The 22,268-nt window shown below is 34.7% G+C and overlaps 1 protein-coding gene across 2 annotated transcripts in view; it reads left to right on the plus strand.

Annotated features, from left to right (window-relative positions):
• Positions 1-22,268, plus strand: part of PACRG (parkin coregulated) — a 596,812-nt gene that overhangs the window by 315,638 nt on the left and 258,906 nt on the right. Inside the window, exons 4-5 of one of the 2 annotated variants that reach the window (XM_044671843.1) lie at positions 3,869-4,018; positions 7,703-7,710. In XM_044671843.1, coding sequence (XP_044527778.1) covers positions 3,869-4,018; positions 7,703-7,710 — 158 coding nt within the window. The remainder of the gene's footprint in view (positions 1-3,868; positions 4,019-7,702; positions 7,711-22,268) is intronic. The other variant, XM_044671842.1, reaches the window with a different exon arrangement.

Below are 22,268 nucleotides of genomic sequence, written 5' to 3' on the forward strand. Positions count from 1 at the left end.
GACAGATGTCGTCAGCAGTGTAGCTGAAATGCAGTGATCTGGACTGAAACACTCTAGTGATTGATGATAGCAGTTGATTCTTCTAATTGAAATGTTTTTTGAAACTTGAAATTTTGTACTTCAAAGTATTCACTAATGATTAGACAATAGTTCTCAAGGCTATCAGCAGACCACTAAATATAACTCTTACTTTCCCTTTAAAGCTATCAAAATTTAACCTTGCCTTAGCACATCTGTTTGTTTTAAAGAAAAATATTAAATTAAACATACATTTACTTCTTGATTCTTTTATCCAATTGAGAAAGTAAGAACAAGAGATTTCCAGCTTTGTGGAACATCCTAAGTTACCCCAGAAAAAGGAAAGGAAAAAAGGCAGAATAAAACTACTTCCTCTTGGATAAAGTTGTAAGGGAATTTTGAGAATACTCCCTTTTTTGCCTTGTATCCACTGCAAAATATTGAAAACTTTGCTCAACCATTAAAAAATCATTCAAGAGAACCTTGAACACCTTCCTACTTCTCATTAAGAATAAGCACTTAAGCATTTTTATTGGACATCAACAGTTGGCTGCCTTGTCACCCTACACTCAATTCAGAGGCAGTTATTTCTGCTGTATTAATTCTGGTCGAATTAACTGTGCAGTGATGCAATTTGTTGCTTAAAATCAGCTGTTCTAGGGACAAGACATCTAGCAAAAAATAAACTGGCCAGTTCAGTAATATACCTAGACACAAATAAATTGGCAGATATTTAACTTGAGTCTCATTTACAGGTTTAGTGAACTCACTTAACTGCTTTAATCAAAACATTAAGCTCAGAAAAACCCTTTATAAAAACACCTGTGTTGGAGACAGAGCAACTACTTTTACTTGATATTATATTAAGTTTATATGATTTGTAATTGTTATATTGCTGGTCCAGACACATGCCCTGAAATATATCTGAATCCATTTAGTAATAGGTCTTTATTTAAGAGGTTCTATAGTAATATCTAGGTTGCCTCCCTAGTTTCAGGGTCATCTTACTGATAAAATCACTATTGAGTCCTTTTTTTAGTGGTAGCAATATATGTCATATATACATAGATGCATAGTATATTCCATGGACCAAACCCTAACCCTTTTATTTAGGGTTAGTTTACTAGGGAGAAGCACAATGAGCTAGCACCATTATTTAGGGACAGGAGACTAATGAAAGTGCTTTCTCATATGATTCAAAAGATCATGCATGCATAAGTGTTTTCATTTCTTTGGGGGTGGGGGGAAAGTGACCTGGATCACAAAGTATGTCATATTTGCAAGAATAATAATGATGGTGGTGGTAGCAATGATGATTAAATAAAGTCGGAGTATGGGAAAAAATTATATGATTTCAGATAATTTGAGATGATGATCTAGAGCAGTGATGACAAAGCATGAGTGCCAAAGATGGCACACAGAGCACTCTCTTTAGGCACACAACCACTCCCCCTGCCCAGAGTTCATTACTAGAAAGGCGGAGGGACTCAGGTGGAGCTGCTTCCTTCCTCCTCTCCATCATGCCTGATGACATTTTTTCATATCACCTGCCCCTCTGCCTAGCAACCCAATGGGAGTGCCTTCTCCCTTCCCTGTGTGGGATAAGGTGGGGCAGGAGCACACCCAGCACTCAGTGTAGGGAGAGGGACATATCCTGTAGTCTCTGGAGGGTTAGGGTTGGGGTGAAGCCTGGCATTCCATCTCAAAAAGGTTCACTATCACTGATCTAGAGGATGTTCAAATGTCAATATGGCAGTCCTATTAGGAAATTATTTGAAAATTCATAGAAAAAATGGAAAGAAGTCATGTAGTTCATATAATGATTTTTTAATTTTAAATTTTTTCCAGATTACATGTTGATATAATTTTTAATAATCATTTTCTGACATTTTGCAATCTGTGTCCTCTCCTCTACCACCCATCCCTCTCCCAAAAAGGGCAGGTAATATGATCTTTGTTGTGTACAATACCTGGTTCATCATATTGTGAAAAAAGACACATATTGCTTACACTAGAGAAAAATTCATGGAAGAAATAAAGTGAAGATTGTATACTTCCGTCTGTCAATTTGTTCTGTGGCAGTGGAGAGTCATTTTTTTGTCATGAGTCCCTTAGAGTTCTCTTGGATCCTTGCATTGCTGCTAATAATTAAGTCATTCACAATTGGTCATTGTATATTATTGCTGTTACCATACTTTTGATTCTGCTCATTTCACTTTACATCACTTTACAAACCTCCATACAATGATTTTAATGGCCTCTGCAGCATGGTAGTTATTTTATGATTTTGCAACTTGTAAATAAATTGGCCTACAACTTGTTTGGGGATCTAAAAACAGAAGATCACCAAATAATGTGACCATGAGTTGCACCTATGAAGAAATGATGAAACCATCTGGACTTTGGTATAATCTCAGTACTTTTTATTTTCAACAGTGTGAAATTGTTGACAAAAAGCTATAATCCTATGGTCTAAAAGAATAGTTTCAAAACTTTGTTCCACTTAATTTCTAAAAGTTTCTTGACTGAGTTGCTCCATTACTCCAAGACTTCACCCCAATATTATAACACAGGTGAAGACACAACATGAACAGCCAGTAAGGGTTACTAGCCTCAAGTCTAGCTTCTTCTGTACATCAAGCACAGCTAAGAAGAGTCAGAACACTATGGTGTCCTGGAATCTAGGAATATCAGGTATAGATTTATTTGGTCTTTGACATACACCGACTATATAAGTCACATAAACTCTAAAAGCCTAACATCATCCTCTAAGACCTTATGCTAAGGAATCAAGAGTTTGGTCCATATCCCTGTTCCTAGAGCTGATTAAAATAAGGACTAAAAATTGTGATTATAATAAGGTGATACCTTCTACCTTTAGTGACTTTCCTCCTTTTTTTTTAACTCTTATCTTCCACCTTAAAATCAACACAATATCTGTACTAAGGCGGAGGAGAGTTAAGGGCTAGGCAATTGGGGTTAAGTCACTTGCCCGGGGTCACATAACTAGAAAGTTTTTGAGGTCAAATTTGAACCCAGGTCCTCCTGACTCTAGCCCTGGCCCATTTTTCGGCCACCTAGATGACACCCTTCAGTGCCTTTTCCACTTCTTTCAGGTCTCTGGAGTTTTCAGAAATGTCTAAAAGTAACATTAGTATCCTGCCTGTCCCTCTTATTTACAAAAAAAAAATGCTTCTCTTCTTTCAGAAACTTTCTGAGATCCCTTATTATCTTAGATTTTTATCATTGACTACTATGTTTCATGTTTTGCCTCATTTTTTAGTCTTAATTTTCTCTGTTGGAGGTTGAATAATGTATATCCACAAATATCCACAAATAGTATTTATAATATTTGTGAAACTTTTAAATAAAGTTGCCATCTCCCTTTCTCTTCAAACATTTATTTTTCATTGTAATTTGTTTCATTGTTTTAAAAATTCCAAGGCTTGTTAAAACTGAAAGAAATAAGATGTAACATCAATCTTCACCGATTCCATCAGCCCCAGTAATACTCAGTTTTTAAGAGGATTTCTATTGGTGGTTCTTTTGGGAGGAATGGATGGGCAAAGATAAAACTAGAAAATCTAGTTAGTATAAGGAAATAATGAGACACATTCTTGGGGTTCATGAGTAGTCAGCACTAGTTGTGGGAACAAATAATAGTCAGACAAGGCAGTGTTTTATAACATCAGGGCTACAATTCATCTTTCAAAGCTGGCCTAATAAAGGCCCGCTGATGATCCCCAGCAGAGTACAATTTAATTAAATTTACCCATTAGAGGACTTCTTCCCAATCCTCCTTAACATTGTAGAAATTAATTCTCTTACTTGTTTCTTTCCTACAATACAGATGCATTGAATCTCCGTAACCGACAGGTCATCTGCGTCACACTCAAAGTCCTTCAGCATCTGGTTGTGTCAGCTGACATGGTGGGTGAAGCTTTGGTGCCCTATTACCGACAAATTCTCCCCATCCTAAACATCTTTAAGAATATGAATGGTGAGTTATTCTGGTAGTCTCTATGCCTTTCAAACCCTAAAGCAAAAAGTGGCTTGGGGGTAGGGTTAATTAACAACACAATTAGAATTTATTGCTGCATATAAACCCAAATCCATTTGGAGTTCTAAATAATGTAACCCCCACCCCATCTCCAGCTACTCCCTAAGGATGCAGTAAAATTAACAATTTCATTTATTACTCCTCACACGTACAGCTTATTTAACACAGTACAGAAGCACTGAAGCAGTTCTGTAATCTCCCAATAATTAAATTGTAAAGTTTTTAATAGTCTTTTGAATACATTAGTAAGTTGCAAAGTTTGTCTCCTTTTTAGTTATATTTTTATTTTAGATTTTCTCTACAAAAAATTTCTATCATCTAGTTTAGGATAATATTTTTAAATAGAAGTAACATTCTTAATATGTAGAAGGTGATTATTAGTGGTTATTTTTATATTCTATTATTATTTTAAAAATAGATATATGGAAGCATTTGGTAACATTTAACAAAAAAATAAGATACTAACATTACTCCATTTGCTTTGAAACACTATTTTCCAAGTCAGATTTTGACCAAGCAAAAAGAACAAGGACTTTTTTTTTCCCATATGAAGTGTAAATTGCCTTGGCCTTCAAAAACTGAACTTATACCTGTTTGAAAAGATAGAGTTGTTATGATAAAAGATCTCATATGTACCTAATTATTTTCTATAATGTTAACTTTGAGGTTTGATACTAATGTTGTCAATATTTGAAATTAATTTCTGATAGTTATGTTAGAATTAGGTTTAAAATGATCCATGTCGGAATTAGAATAAAATCATAATTAGAATTAGGTATGTTAGAATTAATGGAATAACACATGAAAATATTGCAACCTAATCTCTCCCTGCACTCAAGGGAGATTCAAACTGAGAAATCAGGGGGAGGAGGAGACTACCATCTCTGAGAACTTTGTGATACATCATTTTATCAACTGTCATTTGAACTCTATTAATTCAGTAAAAGAAATCATGTAATCATCAGAAAAGGTAAAACCAACTTTTCAATACTGGGATTGTCATATGTATTTTTTATTATAAAATAACATAAACTGACCTAAGGAGCTTTTACCAGATGTTGTAAGATCTGTGATGTAATGAGCAACCATCCATGCCAAGCTACCTGAAAAACCATTTGTAACAATAGATTTGAGTTGTGGCAGTTGAGTAGAGTTGAGTTGTGGTGTCTACTGTAGTTATTAGTTTTATTACTTAAGCTTCAAAATTGATCATTTCAAAAAGTCATTTTCCTTCTTGAAAATTTTTACTATGTTAATTCAATTATATAATAGAACCAAAATTTTCTCTTTAACAATGTTAAAACTCTAACTATTCATAATGATTATTCAGTGTAAGGTCTGTTTCAAATTGAGGTCTATAAAAAATGCACATTCAGGCATGATGACTTAAAACTTCTAATATAAAAAACTAAGATTTGTTGAACTCAGTATTTAGAAAATTATTGGTCAATAGGAAATATGACATACATGATGCTAGATTTGGTCAGGAAGAACTGTGTCTGATTCAGAGGCAACGCAATTTCTGTATCTGTAAAATGGGAATGGGAATGGCTGAAGTATGTACTTCATAAAATGGCTGTGAGGCTCAGGTGAGATAATTATGTAAAAGGTTTCAAAGATTTGAAATCAAATCAATTCAACGTGTATTTAATCAATGACTACTATTCCCAGGCTCTAGAAATATAAAGATAATAGAAAGAAAAAAAAGCCTTTCCCTTAAGGAGCTAACATTGTATGAGGAAAAATAAAATAAATTATTGTTGTTTTGTGGTTTCAGTTATGTCTGACTCTTACTAACCCCATTTGGGGTTTTCTTGGCAAAGATACTAAAGTGGTTTGTCATTTCCTTCTTATTCGTTTTACTGATGAGGAAACTGAGGCAAATGGGATTAAGTGACTTGCCTAGTGTCACCCTGCTAGTAAGTGTCTGAGGCTGGAATGGAACTCATCTTCCTGACTCTATTTCTGGCACTCTATCCCCTGCATCTCCTAGCTACATAATGTAATATAATAAATACAAAGGAACAGAGGTATAGAGGCTGGACAAATAGTGCTGAAGGATAGGTTGCTGTGAGCAGTGGCAGGCTAAGGGAGTACATGGGTTTTTACGTGCATTGATCTCTTGACCTCAGCAGTGGATTACCATAGAGAAAGAATTTGAGGCCATTTCTCTGTGTCCTACTAGAATGATAGTAAGAAATTAGGACACTGGCCTTTCCTTACAGAGAAATAGTGATGGCAAAAAACGAATGAGGATATAAGTGGTCAACTCTGGGACCACTTAATATATTCTTATTAAAACATTGTTTTAGAAATTGTGAACCTCATTAAAATATCATCTTGAAATAGTTTGAGACAGAGAAAAATCCTGTTTGGAGCCTTTCTAAATGAGGGCATTAGGAATTCTACATTAGAACTTTTTCTCTGCTCAATATGTTTCTGACATTTGGAAAAAATATTAGTTTCAGCCTCCATTCCTACTAATCTTAGAAACCTGTCAGCAAAATGCCAGGATACCATTTACTATATTTCCAGAGGGTCATATTAAAAAATTGGAGCATTCCAGCAATAAGAAAAAACACTATTCTTCAAAGGGACCATTTTTACCAGTAGATCTAGATGCAGGAGTAGAACCTTATCAGAAGATTTCTAATTACAATAATACTTTTACTGCTAAAATAATTTAGCTTTAACAACATTTTTCACAAATTCTCCTTTCAGGATAATGTAATTTTGATTAAGGATTTAGTATACTGTATATTTTTCTATATAGGACATTTAATAAAATGGCTTCACTCTTTACTAAACAATATACTTACTGTTATGGAAATTGTTGGATGATAATAATGTGGAATAGGATGCATATTTTCAAAATCTTCATAGAATCACAACCTCAGAACTGGAAGAAACCTTAAAGATCATCTTGTCCAACTAAAATTATCCCTCTACAACTTTCTTGACAAGCGATCAACCAGTCTCTATTTTAGAGGACAGGGAACCTACTAAATCATGGATAATCCATTCATTTTTTGAACAGCTCTAACTCTTAAAAAGTTTTTCCTTTTAAATTCTGTTCTTTGACATTATATGAAATAAATCTAATCCCTTCTATATGACAGCCCTGTTAATATTTGAAAATGGCAATCATGCCCCCATTAAAATCTTTTTTTCCAGGCTAATCATCCTCAATTTCTTCAACTATTTTTCATGACATGATTTCTAAGTCTTTCATCATGAGTAGTCACCATCTTCTAATGACTTATTTGCTCTAGGTTGTCAATATCCCCTTTATAGCAGAGTAACAAAAACTGAACACAGCAAACCGTTTGTGTCTTGACTAGGGAAGAGTATAGAACTACCACTTACCTTAATCTGGATATCATACTTGTACTATTGTAAAGTCAGATTGCTTTAATTTTGGAGGAAACCCATCAAGCTGTTCAACCGTATCGAACTTAAAGTCAGCTTAAAGTTAAAGTTAAAGAAGTTAAAGACTTCTAGGACTTTCTCATCTATGAACAACTGTTAAACCAAGTCTCTCCCATCTTGTACTTATGCTGTTGATTATTTTTTAAACTTGTATTTTGTATAAATACAAAAACATGAGGATAGTCCTTTCTCAAGGAACTTATGTTCTAATTGGAGGAGAGGCAACATGTAAAGGAGAGTGGTAACCAAGAAAGTCCTTAAGAATTACAAGGATGTTGAGTGGAGCCATAGGTCAGTTGGTTATAATAATGTAGAAAATAGGATCCTTTTTTGAAATGTTATGTGCTAAATTCAATTGTTCTGTATTAAATTTCATATTATAAATTTCAGACCATGTTTCTAATCTTTTGATATCTTTGCAAGTCTTTTTTATGTCTTCCTAAATGTTTGCTATTCTCTACCCTTTCCCTCACTCCAAAACCATTTTATCTGCAAATTTTTAAACAGCCTATATATAGAAACTCCATATGTGTTTATCAGTTCTCAGACTCTTTGGTCATTTTATCTATGTCCTTTAATTCTATAATAGAAGCAAATTGCTCCCTTCTCCTAATTGTTCTGAATAAACTTTTCATCCTTATGTTCAGGTAGAATCATATCACATGCCTTCTTTCCTTACATCACTCTGATTTTCTCTTCTGGATCAATATCCAGGGTTCTTGTCTATAAGCTCAGTTAGTTTGCTCCTAATGAATAACCACAATGCCTTTAAAAAATATATTGATACATTTTCTTTTCATAGTCATTTCTAGATATAGCACTTGCTAAAAGATATCACCCTTTTATTAAATTGAACCCTCCATCACAACAAATAAAAACAATTATGGATGGAATATCCAATATGGTGACCATGTGTGACACAACTATAAACAGCATACTTCCCCTGCCTTAACATCCCACTTCTTTGAAAGGCATCACACACTTTTTACCTCTGATATTCAATATTTAGAACAAAATCCTTAGTTACATAGTCCTACTGATTTTTTAAAACAATGATACCATGAAAATAACACAAGTGAGATGAAAAAGTTAAATTTGAAGAAAGAAGAAAAGGGAAAGAGGGAGCAGCCATAGCCACAAAGTAATTGAGTTTTGCGGAGCAGAAAGAGATACACTTATAGCTATCCTTGACCTGTAAATCCCAAATATAATTCCTGCCAGCCCTGTCCCAGGCATATGAAGCAGAGAAAGGAATTATCCAGAAGGGCCTTGCTATGGGAAGAACCAGACATGACAGCCAAATCACTTACATAGAACCTGGAAGGAATCAAGAAGTACATGAGAAGCTAAATAGTATGATGAGAGGCAAAAATTGGCCTGTAGAACAAAAGGATGGCATAATATCTGAGGATCAACAGAGTTCAAATGACAGGTGAAGATATGTAGAGTCAGGCAGAAATTTAAGATAATGGAAGAATGAGAATGTTTTATAAGGAGTAAATAACATGAGAATGTCACACTGATGAACCTACAGGTAAGAGTCTATGAAACTAACCTTGTATTCAAACTTTCTCTTAATTTGAGTTTCAGTTAACCTAACATTACCCTTGGGGAAAATGGTCCTTTCTAAATAATAGTAGACTCTAAATGATCCTACCTCCCTAAATGTATTTAATAAGCACACTCTTTATAGATCTATTCAAGTTTCTGATTCAGACGTTGAACAGGACAAAATCAAGGGTGGAACTTTTGGCTTGAAACTAGAAATCTCCCTCAGACTAATTTTCAGTAACCCATAAATTTACCTAACTACTACTATACAGCCCCCATTTTGAGGCTATAAAATAACTTGTTAAAATCAAAATATGCTGTCTTATGGCATTTGTTATATTTGTTTATACTGAATTCATATTTCCTAATGGTCTCCAATTTCTTTCCTAAGAATTTATAAGCCATCTATTTCAGAGTCAGTTCTAGTATTTTTCCAGAGCCCAGTAAGAAGTTTACTAGTCTAAGCTTTATAGCATCTATCTTTTCCCTGCCTTCAAAAATCAGGACATTTCTAGGAATTTAAAAAGTGGCATAATATAATAGTAAGAGTGCTAGATTTGGTGTCTGGAGAAATCTGAGTCCAAAAACTTCTTCTAACACTTTATATGATAATGAGGAAGTCCCTTTTCCTTTGTATAATTACCTTATCTTTAAAATGGGAACACTATGATGAGTTTGTAGCAAAAATCTAAAGATGGCAATAAGGACTGAAATTGTAATTTCACTGGTATAGGAAATCCCTGTAAGAAAATCCCTCTATCAATATAGGTCAACATCTTCTTTACAACTTGAAGGCTTAGAGATGCCTAGAACACTCAAAGGTTTAGTGACTTGCCCAAGCCAGAATATGTCAGAGGTAGGACTTGAATAGATATATTCCTGGCTTTGAGGCCCATGGCCCATGTATTCCACCATGTTGTCTCTTTGTGAAGATCAAAGAAAATCTGTGTAATCCTCAAAGTATTCAGTAAATGTTATAACTATCATCATTATCCATAATATCTAAAATACTACAAACAGAAGTTATGCCATTTGCTCTTAGCAATGATCTTATCTTTTCCATTTTCTTACTCGAAAAGCTTTTAAAAATAATCATTACTTTATTTTAAAGCTTCAACTCTTATAGGCTTTATTTTCTCTAAACTAGGCTTTTGTATATGATCTTTTGAAATTCTGAGCTCATCAGAGATCTTCCTGTGTAGCTATGGTGATTTCCTTAAATGTTTCCTACAGTTTTGATATAGTGCAGAGGTTCCTGGACTTAGGAAGATGTGCCTGGCTGGGCCACATATCTTACTATTATATGACTCTAGGCATATCACTTAAAATCAATGGGCTTCATACTTATCCTTACAACCTCCTAAAGTCATTTTATGAATAAAGTTATTTATGAATAAAATTAAATAATATATGTGGAAATATTCTGAAAACTATGAATATCTATGTAATTATAACATAGTATTTTCTTTTTCACCAGGATTTTTTGTTATTTTCACATCGTTTCATTTTTAGAGCCTCTGTCCCTCTAACACCATTACAGAGTATATATAATATACAGTAGTATTCTTTAACACATTCAAACTATGAATATACTTCATTCAGATGTTCCATATAATCTTAATATATTTATATAGATTACCAAAATGTTTTATAATTGAAAATAATCCACATTTTTATATCAAGTTTAAATTTTTCCTTTCAATGGGATTGAAGTTTTTATTTCAGACCTGAACTTCCCTTGTATGCTACTTCATATTATCTGCTTAATATTATATAAAAACAAAATATATGGATTTTAAAAACATATATATATATAATTTCTTTCTTCATGTACCATAAATGTAAACATGTTAAAGAAACATATATGCATATATAATTATGTTATATAAAAATATATAAAAGTACTATATATTCAAGTCAGAAGGTAAGAAAAAGAACAGAGGGTTTTTGGAAGTGGTTCCAGCTGAGTTGGTTGGAAATGTGTCATGAAGTATATAAGTCTTGAAGGGGAGTTGGAAGGGGGAAGGCATTTTACTTTGAAAATTTCTCAGTCCTTCATATATGACCTAGAAACCTATAACTTGTGGTAGCAATTACTTGAAATTAAGAGAATTTTTATCTAATGAACTAATATTATTGTTTGCATAATTATGCAGCAAAAAAGTAATATGTTCTTTCAAAAACATTTAGAGAATGTTTCTTAAAATGTTAAAATCTTTTTGAATATATATGCCAACATCTTTTCACAATCAATTTAGAATCAAAGTTGGAAGGAGGGAAAGGAGAAACCTACATGATATATTTTGGAAAAAATCCCTCTTTTAAGGATGATGTATTTTTTTAAGTGTTTAAATTTCATTCTTAAAATTCTTTCCCTTTTATAAAATGGTATTTTATTGATTCCTAGTGTTAAATTTTATGAAAGTATCTTTAGTAGAACTATATCTTTTCTACCAAATATGAGGAAACATTTTTATATCACAATTAATTAATTTTACATATTTTTTGCAGGCATCTTTATGCCAACTAGGTACATACGGTGAATCCTAAGGCAAGAAACTGCCTTCCCTGAATGGTTCTCATGAAGGTAGTGACAATTGCACAACTATAAAATAACAAAAAGCAGAGGATTCAAATCAAGGGATATCCCCAGAAAATGGGGCCATTGTGATATGCTTAATCCTTTAATATTATCCCATATTATAGCTGTAAATTTTTTTACTCAATATATTGGCTCATATTTGTGAATAAAATGCATTGCACCATTAATTTTGTAGTTTCATCTATGAAAGATATAAACTCAAATCTATATCTTTAGTTTTCCATAATCCTAATCCTTAATGACATTTGTGATAGAACAAATCAGTGTGTAAATTAATGACAATAATGCTTTTTAAGGATATTTTACATTTTATATGCTTTTCCTCCTCACCTTTGCCTTAAAGTAGTCACAATTAAGATAAGACTATGTAGAAAGAAAGTAACATAAAGACAGATATCTATTTTTACAATCAGGAGTCATTGTTAAAATGGAACAAAGTAGGCCTGAATTTTTAAATGTTAAAAATTAGAAAAAAAATCATTGTGCAATAATAGCCAAAAAGCCACATTACAATTAAATGAACTTGAGTTCAAATACTGCTTCTGATACACATTAGCTATTGTGTGACTTGAGTAACTTAAATTTTTAGCTCACAGAGACAACTCTTTAAAACTATTAAGTTGCTATATGTTTTAGACAGAATCCTCTTACAGGGAGTTCTTTACTTACGTCAGTGATATCTAATTCTAAATCTCTAATTCCATGAAAACACAGTTATTGGCAGGGGAGAGAGGGGGGAAATATACAGGTCATTAATATGAGTCCTCTAAATTGTCAAGATCAGGTATGGATTTCTCCTTACAGCCATTTTTCTCTTTTATTCTGTGAGGAGCCCAAGTACCCTACAGATAGAACAAGGTTTACAATTAACAAGTTCAATGATAAAAAGGGACATTAAGATTCCTTGTAGGGCACATGTCAAATGTATCATATGTGGCCATCAGTCATACTGCAGGAATATGGTAGACCATTTTAAGCTAGGGTATGGTATCATTCATTCTATAAGATGAGAAGGCAGTCTCAGACACAGAGAACAAATTAAGCAGACAGATTGCATAGACCTCTTATGGAAAGAAGTCTGGGTTATATGCCATAATGTACAATCATATTCATAGTGATCAAGAGTAACACTGTCTTAATTCTCCTAAGTGAATAAAATTCTTGTAGGTTTAGCCACGTGTTTTCAGACTCAAGATGTGTATCATTAAGGGACATGGCCAAATTCCCTGCTCTTTGAAAGAAAGCATGTGCATCTGTGCTAGTTCTCTAATTCTTTGGCTATTCCTTTAATTCCATATAGCAGATGAAAAATGATCCTTAAAACAGAATTTGCAGCCTGTTGCAAGCAAGAAAGGATAAGACCACGAGTAGGATGCCATGAACTGATTTCCAGTGTGGTGACTCTTTGACTGAGAGAGGTGATATTTATAGAGTAACAATGAGAAGATTCTCCCATGGGGAGCTCAGTGAAAAGCATAAGAAATGAGAACTAAGGCAGGTTACAGCGTGAATCAGGGTGTGAGATGCTTAAATGTTACCCAGGGCTCTGTGGGCAGTTGAAGGCAAGGTTTGTCTCTACCTGTAGGTACATCTGCTGATCTTTAGTTTTAACTACCTAAGTATTCACTAAAATGTTCACAGATCTTAGTGAGTGGTTGGGCTGATCCTGGCCAATTATAGTGACCAACTACTTGTCAATTATTCAGGAATACAGAGGGAGAGATTCTATGGTCTCTGCCCCTCACTAAGAATGGCCCTGGCCATAGCATCCTAATGGGAAATGAAGAAAACAGAGACTAAATAACTTGCCCAGAGTCACATATCTGGTAGATGTCTTAACCTCTATTTGAAAGTCTTCCTAACTACCAAGTCCCAACCCACTGTACCACGTAGTTTGCATCTTTAATAATATATGCAAATTAAATTCTAAGAATCAAAAATATAGAGAGGCCATTATCTCATTAGGAGGGATTTCCAAAGCTTTGATGTTCTACAACTTATCTCTTCCTATTTGGCTTCTCAATGACTAAAGAAGTCTCATTAAAGTCATTATCTACAGCATTTTCTCATTATTGTAATTTAAATGTCAAGTCAATAATATTTTTCATTTGCAAATTAGAAATCTCAAAAAGGAAAAAAATTGAGTGTCAGTTGGACATATCTAGAAGTGAACCCAGAAAACACATAGAAAAGTAGATTTCATCCCAGTAAAGAGAGACTTAACACAGATACACATAACTTGTAGTAAACATCTTCTGCCTTAATTTCTTTATTTTAAAAGGTTCTTAGCATGTTCTTTGATTATACAAGTAGAAAATAAGGGCAAGTAGGCGCCTACTTATAATATCCTCTTAAAAAAGCTTTTAGCTACACCTTTTGCAAGATAAAGTTGGAACTGATTTCTGGGATTGTTGTCAAAACTCCACTCTTCTTTTTCATTACCAATATCTCCAATTCTTAATGCACAGGGTCAACATTTTCTTCCAGGGACATTGTCTAGTCTATTGACGTTTGCCTAAATCCAATCAAGCACAGGCAAATCTTTTTACTACAGACACTCAAGAAGTACCCCAAAAAGAGAGATAACACTGGAATTTCCCCAAGGGAAATTAACATTCTTTTCTCTTAATAAAACATAAATTATTACTTAATCTGGAAAACTAGACAAATAGCTTTATTTGAGGTTTATAATTTAAAGCAGCTTCAGCCAGTTTGTAATTTACCATTTTAAAAAAATCTCCTAAAATATTCTATTTGAAAACACCCTTAAACTATAATTTTGAACATCTAAAAACACATATTCATTTCTAGCCTCATTCTTAGTTTCTTTTATATGAACATTTTCATGAGCTCCTCCCAAAATTTAAAGAAGTTTCTACATTTATAATAATTAGAATTTTACAAATAATACTCTAAGACTTGCAAAGCAGTTTACACATCTCATATGATTTATGTCAGAAATCCATATAGGGAATAAAATTATAAATAAGTTTTCTAATACATGGGATTCTCTTCTTTACAAGTATGTATATATCATGATAAATACCTTTAAATATGGATTGCATAAAATTATAGTATTTGATAGAGTAAATATAATTTCAGAAATAAGATTTAGACGGAAATACTCTACTTCTTAGATTCATGTACTTTGTATTATTTTTTGAGGGTTATCAGGCTTCCATTTCCAGGAATTCATTCACATGTTACATAACAAAGTGGATGAGGCTTGACACTTGCATGAGACATGCCTTTGACAATCACATTTGTAACCAGGCACAAACTAGAATCTGTACTTTCCTTCCCCCATTCATTGGTGAGTTTGTGGACTCCTTTTATGAGCCTTCAATTGCCATTTCAGTAAGTCAGAGAAAGCCTCAATATTGTCATTCCTCCAAATTACTTGTATCTCTCTGCCTCAGCTCTATTAATGGTACCTGCACCAAAGACTCTAGTCATTCTTATTGACACCCCATTGACTTGAAGACTTTTTCTGAACCTTAATGAAGCAACATGCTTCATTGGGAAAAGCACTGAATTTAAGGTCTAAGAAGAGGCTTGGGTTTAAATCCTGCCTCTGACATAACACCTCTATGGTCCAGAGCACAATTTCCTCAACTGAAAATATATGAGAATATCTATACTCTCTGCAAGTGTTTTGTAACATGAATCGATAAAACTGTGAAAGATTACAACTTTAAAGGATCTAGGAAGGCATTCCCTTTCTCTAATGCAGACAAACAGCCCCACCATTCCTTCATGAGTTGAAATGGAAGAAAAGCAAACTCCATCTCTATCTCTATCACTTTTGGTGGGATCTCTGACTATCTTTTGATAATGGGTATCTCCTTAGTTTTAGTCTTTATATGACAGGCACATAGACTGGTAGGACTTGTCAGAACTTAATCTCAAGCAGCATACTGTCTTTGAGAACCTAGGGCCATCTCCACACTGCAATGAGTCATCAGTAGTATTGAAGCAGAAGATGGAGTTATCAACACAGAAAATATTTATAGATTTTTTTTAGTTACACATTAAAAATATAGAGGACACATGAGAGTAAAACTAAAATCAACATAACCTTTTACTATATTTTATAAAATCTAAATTTGTATATCTTGTTGATGGAAAGTGTTTTTGTTACCCTTCAGTTAAGGTCACAGAGAAGAGAAGGACATTTGCAGAATGTAGCACTGAAAATCACATTGACATTGTTTTGCTTATACCTATTTTCAGTATTACATACCAGCATTCATCCAAATAAATGCTCTAAGCAATAAAGAAAAATAATGATAGTAAATGGTATAATGACTAAGTTTTATTCTTTACCTTCCAAGGCCAATTTACTCTTTTTCCTGTTAATAGAGGATCTTTTGTGATGTTAATTATAGCCATTTTTAACTGTTGAACAAGAAAAAAGCATCATCCCATGTCTCTTAATCTGTCTCTTCATTTTCTTGAACTTCTTGATGATTCTTTTTCCCCTAAAATTATTTTGTTTTAAACTTATTTTCATAGATTTATTTATTATTTCATCATGGGCTACAAACCAAAAATAGCAATGATACACCACTGTTACTTTAAGAGCAATCACATCCTTAAGACATAATACCAGGATTATTGTGTACAAAAATTAAAAAACATTTCTCCCACTGGATTCAGCAGTGGTTAGTCTATTAGATAGCTAGATAGTAGGAATATTAGCGCTTTGAGATGTTGAAATGTATTCCTAATGAAGATTAAAAAATATCACTTTGGATATTTTTAAGAATATGATCATCTCGAGGGCAGCTGGGTAGTTCAGTGGATTGAGAGTCAAACCTAGAGATGGGAGGTCCTAGGTTCAAATCTGGCCTCAGACACTTCCCAGCTGTGTGACCCTGGGCAAGTCACTTGACCCCCATTGCCTACCCTTACCACTCTTCTGCCTTGGAGCCAATACACAGTATTGACTCCAAGACTGAAGGTAAAGGTTTAAAAAAAAAAAGAATATGATTATCTCTTGAGTCAAAAGAAGCTCAGGTACAATCCTTTCAGGGGACAATGCAGTGTATAGAATAGCCTTTCAGTTCTTTGGTATCCTTGTGATACCATAATAAACATAAAATAGAAAAGAGTTTTGTGAGATTAAACTAAATCTTACTAGACACCATAGAACATTCTAGAAACCAGGTAGATTAACGACATTGGAAAAGCCAAAGCAAGATTAGGTGTACAGGCTCAGGAGACAGGCATGGGATTAGACCAGCTCAGGGAAGGAATTTTGAATATTAATATTAATGGCAAGACAGAAACAGGACTTTGGATCTAGGTGGGCTATCCAAAATTGGTTTTATATAGAGGGACTATAGATTAGAGCAAGTGTGGGCCAAAACTAAACTGGCAATCAGGAATAAAAAGGGTACAAATACTAATAAGTATAATGTTCTTATGTCTTCCCTTTCTTGCAATGTTCTAACCTTTGCACTTAGCATCCACTAGTTGATTCATTTCTTTCACTTTATGGAATCTATCCTATCAACAGACAAAGGGATTCTAAGGAGATGGGCTGGTTGTTCTTCAGGGCCTCAGCATAAAGTCAGTCTTGCTTCTGATCCCTCTCCATTTGACCTCATAGCTAAATTCTAGTCACTGAACTTTTGCTTTGATTCCCATTCCATAAATGGGTCTCTGTTTTATTCTTACATATCTCTATTCCTATTGATTATCTCTCTAGTTGCTTAATTCCTTCATTTCCTTCTCCCCAAAGTCTTTCTGGAGACTAGTGTCCTGTCCTTGGATTCTATTCACTGCACGAGTGGATGTCTGCTCCTCCAATTGAACTTATATCTCGCAAGGTGCCCACCTTTATCTGCATCTCTGCTTCTTGCCTGGAACAAGGTGACCTTTCCCAATTTTCTGTTCCATCCTGACTTGGTGTGAACAATAACGATAAAGATAAGAACAATAATAACTAGTATTTACATGACATTTTAAAGTTTCCAGAGTACTTTACAAATGTCTCATTTCATTTTCCCAACAAACCTGAAAAGTAGGTGTCAGTCTCTCTATTTTATAGATGAGTAAAGTGAAGCCTACAGGTTAAATCACTTGCTCAGTATCACATAACTATTAAGTATCTGAGGCAGGATTTGGATTTGAGTCTTCCCAACTCCAGGTCCAGCCCTCGAGTTTGACCAGCTCCCTGAAAAGGAAGGAATAATCTTCTGACATAATCCAAGTGTCAGTTTTAATAGAAAGCAAGGCAAAGAGATCAATTAATGATTTTTCAGTCAAGAAGTGGTAAATCCAGAGTAGTAGATGGAGCAAAGGTAATGTGGAAAAAAGATGTGAAGTACAAACTACAAGAATTCTTAGCTACTTAGATAACTTCCTACCTTAGCCAGAAAATTTCTTACATATTGCCTTCTAAGGCAATAATGAATTGTACATGAGTAGCAGCTACTCATCACATCTGGTTAACTTTAACACAGAATTATTCCTCCACCTGACTTTTCCTGGCAACCTGCAAACCATCTATTTCATTCCATTTTGCTGACTCCACCAAAAATTGTTAGTGGCTCCAAAGAGTATGGCTTCATCTCGCCATAGAGCCATTTACTCTCGTTACAGACTGAGGAGGAATTCTTAGAGATGGCAACCCTCTAAACCAGGGGTTGGCAACATATGGCTCTCAAGCCATATTTGGCTCTTTTGAGGGCCAGATATGGCTCTTTCTGCAGGAGCCATAAAGTCAGTTTTTTTCAGGTGCTGTTACAGGAGCGTGCACTGTGAGCACTGTACAGCTCTCACAAAATTATACTTTAAAAAATGTGGCATTTATGGCTCTCACAGCCAAAAAGGTTGCCAACCCCTGCTCTAAACTCTTGACACTGCTTATTGCATGAAGAATGAAGACTAGCAAAGTATAGATACCTTACTAGGGGGCAACAGCTTGGCCCTTGCCCCTGTTTTTGAAGAGGTCACCATTGGTCTCCAAGAATGATATCATAAACTAGTAAAGTTCCCAGACTGGACAGTAGACCTGCAGAGATATTCACATAGGAAGGGGGATGCTGCTCAAAACAGCAAGAACCTTGCTTGATAAATAAAACTCTGAAAAAATGTCAATTTATAGAAGATGCCACTATCACTATCTCAAAACAGAAGGATATGACAACTGTGTGCAGTAATATGGGATTTTTCCTTTCCATAACTGGCAAAGTCATTGCCAGAATTGTACTACATTAGCTACTTCTAGAGTTTCAAAGGATCATAAATCTAGATTTGAAAGGGACCATGTCCTCCAACCTTCTTATTCTGCAGATGAGGAAACTGAGTCCCAAGGAGCTTACATAATTTACCCAAAAACATAAGATTAGTAAGCATTATAGATGGGATTTGATATCTAGGTCCTCTGACTCTGTCAGTGCTTTTTCCTTTTTATCATACCACCTCTCGATTTGCCTTCAAATCTTTAAATTAAATTTAAATACAATACATAATTTTTTACAGATGGTATGAAAGAAAAATAATGGGAATTTCACCCTGTCTTTGTTATATCCATCACTTGATTTGAAAAAAAAACTGACCCCATTAGTTGGATGTCACTCTGTCAGATGTTGGGCACATCTTTCTTTACTCTGATCATGAATATGTAGACTTTTTCAATTCTATCCCAGTAGCCTTCTTGCCCTGTTTATGCCATCACATTTCCATTGCCTCCTACTCCAGGTGAATTCCTGCCTAGAATCTCCATTTTGGAACATGCTTAGTCCAGCCACTTCTTTCTCACCTCTACTCCCAACTTTCAAGACTTTTCCATTTTCCTCCCTGCCATACACACACACACATTTTTGCTTTTCATCTCTCTTTTATATAGGCAGACTATATTGTCAGAAAGCAAGATCTTTCTTTTACTGTTATTTCTATATCCAGCATTTAGCACAGTACTGGCACATAGTAAGCACTTGCTTTATCTCTCTATTTACAGTAATTAAAGCTGACTATCCTCACAAATTCATATTATGAGGACAAAGTGATAGGGAAAATAATACTTCATTTGCCTATGTGTCAACATTAATTTGGTAAAAATCAGAGGTAGTGTTGTCTCTTAAGAAACTATATTTGCAGAGACAGTTGGGTTGCTCAGTTGATTGAGAGCCAGGCCTAGAGACAGGAGGTCCTAGGTTCAAATCTGGCCTCAGACACTTCCCAGCTGTGTGACCCTGGGCAAGTCACTTAACCCCTATTGCCTAGCCCTTACCACTCTTCTCTTAGAGCCAATACACAGTATTGACTCCAAGACGTAAGGTAAGGGTTTAAAACACACACACACACACACACACACACACACACACACACACAAAGAAACTATATTTGTGAGGAAATCTAGGAACCAGAATGTGGAAACAATGGGAAAAACAATTAAATTAAGAGCAATGGAGGAATAAGTAAAACAGTTTTGCCATCAGAGTATATTGCAGACCACCTGGAAAAGAAGTAGATGCATAGTTTGGGGACAGATCATAAATCTGGCACAGGGCATGCTATTAGGAAATTAGTCAATTATCCAGACTTCTATAAGAGCTGTTTTCCTAAAGTAGATTTACCTAGATAATAACTACAGCCTTCAAAAAGTAGAAGAAACAACATGAAGGAAATGGTTGATAAAGTAAACAGGATAGGAATCTTAGGAAATGTCACTTCTTCAAAGACTTCTTGATAAAGAACAAAGCCAAGCATAGTTTGATATGTACCCTTGAGGAGAAAGGGGAGCAAATAAGGTATTTAAAAAACAACTACTGTGTTCCAGGATCTGTGCTAAATGCTTAATAAATGTTATCTTATTTGATTCTCTCCACTAGGTGAGGTGCTATTATTATTATCCCCATTTTACAATTGCAGAAATTGAGGCAAACAAATTATGTGACTTTTCTTCCAGACATAATAGGCTCCTTGTCTTTGGAAGACTTTAATCAAAACCTGGATGAGCCTCTCATCAAATCATCATAAAAGAGATATTTGTTCAGGCAGTTTGAATTAGCTATAAAGGAACTTATAGGGATTTGGCTCTCGAAACCACAGATCCAATTCCAACCAGTTATAATCCACCTTCTATGAGTATACTTGATTTTGTTAACTTTTTCATTATTCTTTTCCTTTGGGGAGATAGATTTATTGTACCTTTTGCAGCTCTGGACAGGAATGGTATTTTCTGTGTTTGTCTGAGAAACAATGCCCAAGCTCATGTTGAAGTTGTGTTTTTGTATCTTAAACTAAGTAAAAGGACTCCTGAGAAGGAGAGAGTTCGTCCTTCTTCTGATATACCTTCCAGGATGTTGCTGACATCTTTTCTTCTTGTACTTAAACTATTTGATCTCTATTCCTTTCTGGACTCCTAAGAGTTCATCATAGACTTCATGAGTACCTCTGACAATTTGGAGTATCAGATCTCTATCAGAGCCCTATGATTTATTAGCTATTATACTGTTTCAGGCAATGGCTTCCAGCTCTGTTTCTAAACTCCTATGATTCTTTAAATAAAGATCTCAGTAAATAATGATTTTAAGTTTTCAAAATTCAAGTTTTGACTGCTTCAGAGATTAGAAATGCCAGTGAACAAATAGGCCCCCACTATTGTTTCACCTAAACCTATATTTTTTAAGAAACAAACTAGTACAATTAGGAGAGATATAGTTAACTCTTTTCCTAACTCTTTCCTCTCATTTTTTTCTTAATCCTATTTCTCATTTTACCATTCAAATAAAACTGCTTTTTCCAAAGTTGCCAATAATCTCCTACATATCAAACTTAATGGCCTTTTCTTAGTCTTGCAGCCTTCTTGAACTCTCTGGAGCATTTGAGTCTTTGATTATCATCTTCTCTTGGATTCTCTCTCCTCCCTGGGTTTTCGTGACACCACTCTCCCTTTATTCTCTTGACTATCTGACAGTTTCTTCTTAGTCTCCTTTGCTGGTTCATCATCTATAGCAGTGGTTCCCAAACTTTTTTGGCCTACTGCCCCCTTTCCAGAAAAAAATATTACTTAGCCCCCTGGAAATTAATTTTTTTAATTTTAATAGCAATAAATAGGAAAGATAAATGCACTTGTGGCCATCACCACTCCCCTGGACCGCTGCAGCACACACCAGGGAGGTGGTAGTGCCCACTTTGGGAATCACTGATCTATAGCATGCCTACTAATTATGGATTTACCCCCAATGCTCTGCTCTGGACCCTCTCCTCTTTTCTCTCTTCACTTTCTCACTCAGTGGCCTCATCAACTCCCATGAGTTCAATTATCATCTCAATTTAGATGAATTCCAAATGGATCTATCTGAACCTAGTTTCATTCCTGATCTCCCATTATTATATCATTGTTGTAATTTAATTGTTTTTTCATTCCTGTCTAGTTCTTCATGACACCATTTGGGGTTTTCTTGGCAAAGATCCTAGAGTGGTTTTCCATTTCCTTTTCCAGCTCATTGTACAGATGAAGAAACTGAGGCAAATAAGGTTAAATTATTTGCCCAGGGTCACACAGCTAATAAGTGTCTGACTCCACAGGCCTGACTCTATCACTGCATCAGTTCACCTGTTCTGGATTACTGTATCACCAACATTTCAAAC

Source organism: Gracilinanus agilis, chromosome 4, assembly GCF_016433145.1.
Source record: "Gracilinanus agilis isolate LMUSP501 chromosome 4, AgileGrace, whole genome shotgun sequence".
Taxonomy (NCBI): Eukaryota; Metazoa; Chordata; class Mammalia; order Didelphimorphia; family Didelphidae; genus Gracilinanus; species Gracilinanus agilis.